This window comes from Castanea sativa, chromosome 9 (assembly GCF_040712315.1).
Source record: "Castanea sativa cultivar Marrone di Chiusa Pesio chromosome 9, ASM4071231v1".
NCBI classification, from domain to species: domain Eukaryota; kingdom Viridiplantae; phylum Streptophyta; class Magnoliopsida; order Fagales; family Fagaceae; genus Castanea; species Castanea sativa.
In genome coordinates, this window is record NC_134021.1 from 28,529,907 (window position 1) to 28,539,967 (window position 10,061).

A 10,061-nucleotide genomic window follows, 5' to 3' on the forward strand; every position below is an offset into this window, starting at 1 on the left:
TTTTACCAAGCAAGTCTTGATGTACACCAACTCTTTCATGTTTAGAAGGTTGTTGATGACATGCCAAGATTCATGCATCCAGTTAACCCTGCAATCACTAAAGTCACTTAAACACAGCTTTGAACCCTCCAAACCAAGAATTCTTAAATTCCCTCTTGAAAACTCTTGAACTTGGGTCATGGAATGAAGTCTTGTGATGAAACTTCTTCTTGCTATAGTTATATGCTGGAAGAAAATTGCGAACTCCTAGTCTTCCTTAGAGTTTCAATCATGGCTTCTCTAAGCTTTGGCCGAAATTTTCAAAGCAAGAGTCTTTTCTTTCAAAAATGAGATGATAGGTGAGAGGAGTGAAGGTCTTGTGTTTCCATGATCTGGTAGCATGAGTGAAGCATGAAAAAGTTGGCCTTCTTCTCACACGGCTCTTAATCTCTCTCTGTTTTTTTTTTGGTAGAAAAATCTCCTCCAACAATTTTTTTTATTTTTTTGTCTGGGTGATGATGAATTTGTTCATTAATGGTCCGTTTGGATTGAAGGAGAGGGAGGGGGAGTAGAGTAGAGTAGAGTAGATTTAGCACAAAATTAGTTCATTTTTAGCCAACACTACTCTACTCCCCTCCACTCCCCCCTCCTTCCCCCTCCATCCAAATAGGCCATAGGGAACTTATTAAGTTCCTTTTGCTAGTGCCCCTCGCTCTCAACAAGTGAGACTTCTCCTCCTTTAGTTTCCTTGTATTTTTTAGGCAACCTGTTTATTTGAACAAGTCCAATGTCTTGTTGTATCAAAAAAAGAAAAAAGAAAAGTCCAACGTCTTGTTCCTTTGAGATTTATATATGGGCCTTCATTATTTCAATGTCCCAAATGGTTTAAGTTGCTTTTTAATGGATTTACTTTCCAAGGTCCATTTTATGTAAATATGGACTTTTATTGGGAAGGCCCACCACAAAAAGATATAGGCAATGAATCTTGATTTCTTTAATGAGAAATTACTTCACAGGCTTCAAACTTACCGTGAGGTGGAGGAGGTTCGGGATTAGTTAGAGTGCTCTCATCAGCTATCTCAAAAAAAAAATGTCATTTTGACATATCAAAAACTTACTTTATTATTTTAACACATCATTTTATAACATCCTATTTATCAGATGTTCTATTTTTTTACCACTTTATTTAAATATTATTTCTTAATTCTTTTAATTCTTATTTTATTCTTTCTTTATTATTTGTTCCTAACAGCCATATTTTCAAAAATTCTTATTCTAACGGTAACATTTTCTCTCCCTCCTCCTGTAAAAAAAAATTGTAACATTTTCTCAGAACCTATCACCTTCACAAAAAATAATAATAATAATAATAAAAACTTAGAACCTGTCACCTTAAAATAAAAAATAAAAACCTCAGAACCTGTCACCTTAAAAAAAAAAACGTTGAACCTGCCAAGACTCATATCAAAAGCCAAAAACATATTATGAAGAATTATCTAAAAGCCAACCTGTCAAGTTGAAGTTTCGATTGAACTAAACTGCCAATGTAGTCCATAGAAAACTTACACACATAACTCATATCCAATAACACTAACTCACACAGAAAACTCATTAAAATAAACAGAGTTAAGCTTGCCACTTCCTTGATGACAAATAGTACTTAAACTTTACATAACAAAACAATTGGCTAGTACTTAACACAACAAAACAACATAGCCAATGAGTTTTAATGGCAACTTCATAAACAAAATGAAAGAAATAAACCAAATAAAAAGTTTTTACGACTCTCCTTATAATTGCCATAAATGTTCAACGAGATTCTTTTGGAGATGAGAATGAACTTCTGAATCCCTAATGTGTTGATGAACTTCAATGAACCCCGCAAATTCATTTGTCCGCTCATGTGACATTGGTATACATGAAATCTCATCAATTTGTTCATAATCTAAGTCCACTGCTCCAGCTTCATCTCGCTCATCTTCAATAATCATGTTATGAAGAATTATGCATGCTTTCATAATATCTTGTAGCGTTTCATGATAGAAAAACCGTGCAAGTCCACGTACAATTGCAAATCGTGCTTAAAGCACTCCAAATGCACGCTCTACATCCTTCCTATATGCCTCCTGAGCTTTTGCAAGTAATTTTCTTTTTTCTCCTAGTGGAGATGGGATTGTCTTCACAAGTGTTGACCATTTTGGATATATGTCATCGGCAAGATAATATCCCATTGTGTAATCATGACCATTGATTGAGTAATTAACTGCAGGAGCACGTCCTTGTGCAAGCTCAGAAAATACATGAGACTGCTCCAACACGTTATTATCATTGTTTGACTTAGGTAACCCAAAAAATGAGTGTCATATCCAAAGATCATATGAAGCCACTGCTTCCAAAATAATAGTTGGCTCACGAATATGACCACAATACATCCCTTTCCATGCAGTTGGACAATTTTTCCATTTCCAATGCATGCAATCAATAATTCCCAACATGCCTGGAAATCCACGGTTTTGGTCATGGGCTAACAATCTAGCGAGGTCTTCATTGTTTGGTGACCTCAAGTATTCCTCTGAGAAAATAGCAATCACTGCTGCAACAAATTTTGTTAGACTCATCATTGCAGTGCTTTATGCTATTCTCAGATATTCATCCATAAAATCAGTTGTTATTCCATAAGCAAGCATTCTAAGTGCAATGGTCATCTTTTGAAGGGGAGATAGACCAAGCTTTTTGGCATTATTTCGTTTTTAGATAAAGTAAGGTTCATGAGCTTCTACCTTAGATACGATTCGGAGAAAAGCGAACGCCTCATTCGAAATCTCCTTCGAAATACATTGGGAGGATATACAGGTTCTTCGGCAAAGTAGTCATCATAAAGCCTTTTATGGCCTGCCAAATGATTACGGTCGATATACCGACGCCGCTTACGTTGTGATGTCGAACCCGTGAGAAGTTTTATAATTATCTCATCTTCATCTGAGTCATCATCAAGCAATTTTTGCAAAAAAGAATGACCCATGGAGATAAACTAGAAGAAAACATTGGAAAGAAATTATCAATATAGATGCAAGAAACATAATATGAAATGAAATCGATAACTTTAAAAGAAGATTTGATCATTATGTGAAGAATATAAAATATAACCAATGGATATATTTCAAAAACAATTAGAAGAGCCCAACAGTCAAGACAAGCATAGAAACTATATAAAAATATAACCAAAGTAGTCAATGATACTACTACACTGCAGTAGTCACTAACACAGCATACAACACCAAAGCAGAATCAAGGCACTTACACACTGGCCTCTCAGCCCAATCAGCAGCACCAATAGCACAGCACCAGCATTAAGCATGACAGTAATATAAATTCTATAGTAATATAAAATCAAACATAGAAAATACACGACATTTTATATAAGCTAAAATGTTAGGATTACTTGGATGAAAGAGTCAAGACCTTTTGCTAAGATCATAAAATACATATCTAAGACCTAAAATCAGTTGTACCCAAAAAATGCCACAAAATACATATCAAGGCCTAAAATAAGTTACTACCAAAATAAGGTTGAAACAAGACATCACCAACATCATCTCAACCCAACGAATGACTTGATCTTTGTTTCGCAAGGATTTCCTTTGGAGTCCATCATAAAAAGTTCTTTGGTCTTTGTTCATGCCACTTGTGTCTAGCATCATAATTCTTTCATTCTCCTTCAACTCTTTCAAGCGAGCATTTTCCGCTTTGATACGTACTTTCTCTTTTTCTTGTGCACAAGTTTCTTCCATAATTTTCATTTTCTTATTCAAATATTCTGTTGCAACATCTTTCCCATCATCTTTTCTCTTTCGATTAGCCTTTTCAATTTTTCTACCTATTGGCCTCTCGAAATCCATAGTGTCATAAACCCCTCCTCCTTGATCTATTGCATCTGGAGTTTGAGGCATTTCTTTTCTTGAATCCTCCCTAGGCACAGTAGATGCCCACTTTGGAAAATCTTTCAACACTAGCCAACAATGTTCATATTGAAAAAAGTAACCGTGAATTTCTTTAAACAATTCCCTTGCTTTCACAATCTAAAAAAAATTAAATAAATATAACATAATTAGTTTCTTCAAACAATTCATTTGTGTTGTAAATCTAAAAAAATTAAGGCCCATTGCAAAATTTATACCTTGTCATCAGCCGTGGTTCCACTTTCATTCTTTGCTTCAATTTTAGCTAAGGACCCACAAAATTTAACTGTTTCCCTATTAATCACTCCCCATCGGCTTGTTAGGGATGTTTGAGTACGTGTGGAATTAGTCTTGTGGTCTTTGAAGTATTTTGCAACTTTGCCATAAAATGTTGTTTTATGTTGCTCATTACCATACACAGAATTGACACTGGTATTGAGCCATGCTGCTACAAGCAGCTTGTCTTCCTCAAGACTGAAGTTGATTCCATGTGATGTTTTTTTCTTAGAAATGGCAACTTCATCATTCGGTGGAGAATCTTGGACTAACATGGGACTATTTTCAGATACACTGAAAAGTTCATCCTTAAGATCAATATTCCCCCGTAAGACATCAGTGTACAATGCATAATGTCCTAAGTCCATGCTCTAAATAGATATGTAGATAAAAATAATTTAGGTAGTCCAAAGAGAGCCCCCCAAAAATAAAAAATTAAATGCATATCTGAATGCACAAAAACAGGAATTATTGTAAAAGATTTATTAATATATATATGGCTTTGTGAAATTGTGACTGATAGGTTCACCTTCAACACACACAGAGCATGGACTATTAGAATTTCGTAGTGTCTCATAGATTATTCGTAGTGTCTCATAGCCTAAATGCTAGAATTGGAATTTAGAATTCGTAGTGTCTCATAGTTTGCATCCAAGTAATCATTCGATAATGCAAAAGAATTGAAAAAAAAAAAAAAAAACAGAACACAGCAGTGACAACACACGACACATATGAACTAAGAGAGAAACCTTCAGAGAATCACAGAGAAGACGGAGAACTTACCTGTGAAACTGAGATTGAATCGGTGAAACTGAGAATCGGCGAATCGATGTAAACCCTCAGAGATACCGAGATTGAATCGGCGAGTCAATGAAACCGAGATACAGAGATACCGAGATTGAAACCGATTCGGTGTGAGATACTCGGAGATGAAACCGATTCGGTGTAAGATAGAACAGAGAGGAGAGAACGAACAAAAGAGAAAAAAAAACCGGTAAAGGAATTATAGATTAGTGATGATGGAATTTGTGAGATGGTGGAGAGGAACTCATTTTGTAAAGTAGCGAACTTGGGCTTGCAAACCCATTCCATGTACTGAAGAAGACATGGGCCTCGTAGCCTAATCTATGGAGATATAGGTTTTAGGCTTGCGAACCCATTGTGTGTACCATGGAAAGCTTGGGTCCAAGTTGAAAACTTTAAGGGTTATAAGGCAAAAAGCCCAATTTGTGTAGCTTTAAGGGTTTTGGACATCCCTTTTAGGTTTTAATTTGGTTTGGCCCAAAGTCCAATATTATTTTTGCTGAATTTTGTTGATATTGTTTGGGTTGCTAATGAAACTGAGCCCTACGGCCTAAGGAAAAAACAAAGCATGAACTTATTAAATAGACATTTCCTCTCAATGTGAATTACAAACAATTTTCATTGATGTAGTTTTACTCAAATGGTGCTGCAAATGTATCTACCAAACTTAAGTCGTCAATGAGAAATTACATTTTCCATCCTCAAAAACTATACTCCACTTTACATTTATCTCCTGAACTACAAGAATGTATGATTTAGTATAATTGAATGAGAAATGATATGTTCACAATATTTTTACAACAAATCTTAAGTAGCAAGTTGTTACTAGTTATTATTGTTGGGGCAAAAAAGTAATCTTAGTATTAAGTTCAAATTTAAACTAATAACAACTAACCACCTATGATTTGTTGTGAAAATATTGTGGATGTAGCATCTCTCTAATTGAATATAGCATTATAAGACCAATTTACCTTCTACTATATGTTTTGGAGGGAGGGATAAATTGATTTTTTTAATACTAAATTTCATTAAACTTTACCCCAAAATAGACAACAAGGGGTTAAGTATTATAGAGTTATAACTTCTTTGGGAGGGGGAGGGGGAGGGGGAGCATTTCAATAGTTCAAATGATAAAGTATAAAATGTGGTATAATTTAGTGTGAAAAGTGAAAACAGTTCCCTCATGTGTAAGAACTCATGTTCTAAAACAGTTCCCTTCCAATCTTTAGTTACAGTTTGCAAAAACTTAATGGTGGCACCACTTGAGCTAGCATTGTCCACTGTTAAAGTGAATATGATATTAATACCCCACTCATGCAAACACATCTCAATCTTTCTACCCATAGTCTCCCCTTTATGATCTTCAACTTGACAAAAATTCAGAATTCTCTTATGCAACTTCCAATCATCATCGATAAAATGACATATAAGGGACATATAATTTAGATTTTGAATACTAGTCCATGTGTCCGTAGTAAGACACACCCTACGACCCTTTAAAGTCCCCCTTTAGTTTCTCTCTCTCAACACCATAAATGCCAATCACATCCCTAGCCACAGTTTGATGGGATGAGATATCCCTAATTCACAACTTAGGTTGTAAGGTTGTCGAATATCTTTGAAACCCATACCCTTCAACAAACCTGAAAGGCAACTCATCTATTATAATCATTTCAACGAGTGCCTTTATAGAAGCTTCAACAGTATAGGCTGTTGGTACAAGCTAAAACCCTTCCTCCCCCATCCATTTTGGGTTCAAACGCTATGGTTTGTTGCCCTTTAAGTGCATCTCTATTAGGGTTCTTAACACAAACTGGCGTATGATTCAATAAATTAGTAGTACCATGCCCCTTATTATCAGTTAGATAAGTTTTTTGACAATAATTGCAAACAGCCTTAAAATGACCCTCACCAATATCTATTTTTTCAAAATGGTCCCAAGCAATAGACTTTTTCCTATTATTACACACCTTGCCTTTACCTCTAGGTGGAAGTGGGGGAACCTCAGCATTAGTTGGAGTGGCAGTAGGTTCAGCTTTGGCAATAGGTTCAGCTTGGGCAGTAGGTGTTGTTTGGGAAGGGGGTGCATCACTAGAAGGTTCCATAACCAAAAGACATCAAATTTATGCATTAGCAAACTATCATAACAATGATACTACTAACCCAGTAACAAGAACACACATAAGTGACACAACAACAACAATAGGTAAAAGCAGCAACAAGAAGTTAAAAGATAAACAACTGAATATAAATGATACCTTAAAGAATCCTTAGCTGTTAGGGATTCGACCTTGAAGAGGAAGCAAAAAGTGTAACCTACTTGAACAAATTTCAACACCTATATAAAATTAGGGTTTCAATTTTTTAAATTAGGAAAATAAAATGAATCAAACAAATTAGCAATAACATATAATCAAATAAACAAAATAAAAATGTGTTAGGATTTCATCTTTTAAAATTAAGGGTTCATCTTTTCTTTTTTTAATTTTTACAGTGAAGATAGAAGTATATTGCTCATTGTGAGAGACCCGCCAAAATGTTCCTTAAAAAAGAGACATTTTTGGGGTGCTTTTAAGGGCGCCTCTCTTTTTAGGTAAGTGGTGTGGAGTCGCCACTTTTTTTTTTTTTTTTACAAAAAAAAAAAACAAAAACAAAAAACAAAAAACAAAAAACAAAATACATGACTGAAGTGTTCCATTCTCATTGATTGAATAAAAAAGAATATATGTTTGATAAATTGAAAATTACATGGTTTTGGGTCTTAGTTACAAATTATCAAAGAATTACATGACCTTTTGTCCTAGTTACAGTCTACCCAAAATAAAAACAAAGATAAAGCCTAGGTCTACTTCTCCAAAGAAACTAAATTCAGAGGCTAGGTTACGGAATGGGAAGGTGCTAGGCATCCATTCCGTCCAGACAGAGTCTGGTCTTCTAGACTATTGTGACTAATGTACCACGTTTATGCAGGACATGAATGATATGTTGCACACATGAAAAAAAAAATCACATAAGTCTATTTATGAATGTGTCCTCTTCTTTGTTAAAAAAATTCAAATCTGTGTTGTGATAAAAAAATTGAATTTGGTTTAGAAATAAGCAGATCTGTTTTTGGGAACGAGAAAAATTGATTTTTGGGTTTGTATGTAAAAAAGATCAAATCTGGTTTTTGGGAACTAAAAAAAATTGGTTTTTGTAGAGAACTAGAAAATCAGATCTATTTTTTAAATGTATTAAAAAAATATTTTTTTAGAAGGGAATTACATTCATGAAATAAACCTATGCTACTTACATCAAACAACACAAACAAAACACTACTCATGACTAACTTTTTATTTCAAAATTTGCTATTTTAAAAAAAAAAATCCAGATCTACATCTAATGAAGATGTAAATCAGTTTTGATTTAATAAAAATTTAGATCTACATCTAATGAAAATGTAAATCTTTTTTTTTTTTTTTTTTAATTTAGAAAAATTCAGATCTACATCTAAGGAAGATGTAAATCTGTTTTTAATTTAGAAAAAATTAGATCTACATCTAATGAAGATGTAAATTTGTTTTTTCATTTAAAAAATTTCGGATCTACATCTAAGGAAGATTCATATCCATTTTTTAATTTAGAAAAATCCAGATTTGCATCTAATGCAGATACATATCAGTTTTTGTTTGAGAAAAGATTTAATAACAAGCAGATTTTTGAAATAAAAAAATAAATCTTAACAATAAAAGCATCATAAACATATTCTAACAAAGAAAATATTGACAACATATGAGATGAATATTGCAAAACTAAAACTAAACACATATTTATTCATGCATCATAAAATTAAAAGAGATAAAAAAAAAAAAAGAAAAAAAGAAAAGCTACCTCTTACATGGACGTACTCTTTTTCGCAAAAGAATATTTTAGGGTTCAAAGAAATTTATACAATTGTCTTTGAAACTTAAAAACCCTTGCTTACAGAAAAGAACTTCTCAAGACTTAAGCCTCTAGAATCTCTTTAATGCAAGAGAGAAAATCAGAAAGGGGAGTCTGAAATATGAGAAATTTGAGAGCGTAAAAACGTGTCTCTCTCCCCAAAAAAAAAATGTGTGTTGAATTTTGAAATCCATCCTCTATTTATAGAGGCGGGAAGACTCGAAAAAATAGCTTAGACGATTAGAACATGCACCGGGACGCGTCCTTATCGCTAAAAAATTGAAAAAGTATGTATTTCATCGTCACCCGAAGATTGTTGGGCCAAATCCCAAATGTGTGCCATTCGGCACTCCAAAAGTGTCAAATGGTACTCTTGGACGCCAATCACGCTTTCGAGTTTAGGTGCATTTTAGACTCATTTTTTAGATTTTCTTAAGCCGAGACTTGCACTTAGGTGTGTTTTTAATCTATATTCTAATATTTAAACTATTTTCTAGATAATTCAAGTTTTTTCAGCAACAATTATCTTGTAGATAAATACTCTAAAAAAATTATTGATAAAGTCTAGATTATCTATAATTTTATCATTATCCAATTATCCCATTTATTCCCATGCAAGCAAATCCTATTTTTGACACTAACTATCAACCAATCACAAAATTATTTAATTAATTTTAATTGTTTAACCAATCAAAATTAATTTAAATTAATCATGCGTGATTGACTCTACCTAGACACAATGCATGCTGATCGTACAAACTTGATCATGCGATATCTTTCGATCCGACGGTCCGATTTGGAAACCGAGCATACCGTTGCAACCGTTAAAACCTCAAGATCATTTTTATGATATGCAATGAATGAATTAGTGCATGTAATGCAATCATGATTTTTGGCGTACATCATTAATGGTCATTCCAGTCGTCTTCCTTGATTAAATCATGGGTGCAAAATTGAGTGTTTATAAAATGCCTCTCATTGACAGAGCTTGGAAAGCGAATATCAATGTAAAACAAAGACACTGATTTTAGCGGCCATGATTTAATTGAGGTTGAATTTTCAAAGGTTACTAAACCCTCGAACCTAAAACTTTGGAACATAGAACTAGTACTTTACCTTTTG

At 33.8% G+C, this 10,061-nt stretch overlaps 1 protein-coding gene across 1 annotated transcript; it reads right to left on the reverse strand.

Moving 5' to 3' along the window:
* Positions 1 to 2,060: 2,060 nt before the first annotated feature.
* LOC142609007 (uncharacterized) lies at positions 2,061 to 4,582 on the reverse strand. The gene is made up of 5 exons (XM_075780655.1): positions 4,157 to 4,582; positions 3,571 to 4,058; positions 3,281 to 3,353; positions 2,816 to 3,010; positions 2,061 to 2,315 (listed from the first exon to the last, which is right to left on the reverse strand). Exons 1-5 carry the CDS (start codon positions 4,580 to 4,582, stop codon positions 2,061 to 2,063), a joined length of 1,437 nt encoding a protein of 478 aa, XP_075636770.1.
* Positions 4,583 to 10,061: the final 5,479 nt, after the last annotated feature.

Coding starts and splice junctions, on each gene's coding strand:
- LOC142609007 (XM_075780655.1), bottom strand. CDS start 4,582: ATGGACTTAGGACATTATGCATTGTACACTGATGTCTTACGGGGGAAT. Junction 3,011..3,280: donor TTGGGCTGAGAGGCCAGTGT/GTAAGTGCCTTG, acceptor GTTTTCTTCTAG/TTTATCTCCATGGGTCATTC. Junction 2,316..2,815: donor AACCTGTATATCCTCCCAAT/GTATTTCGAAGG, acceptor GGGTTACCTAAG/TCAAACAATGATAATAACGT.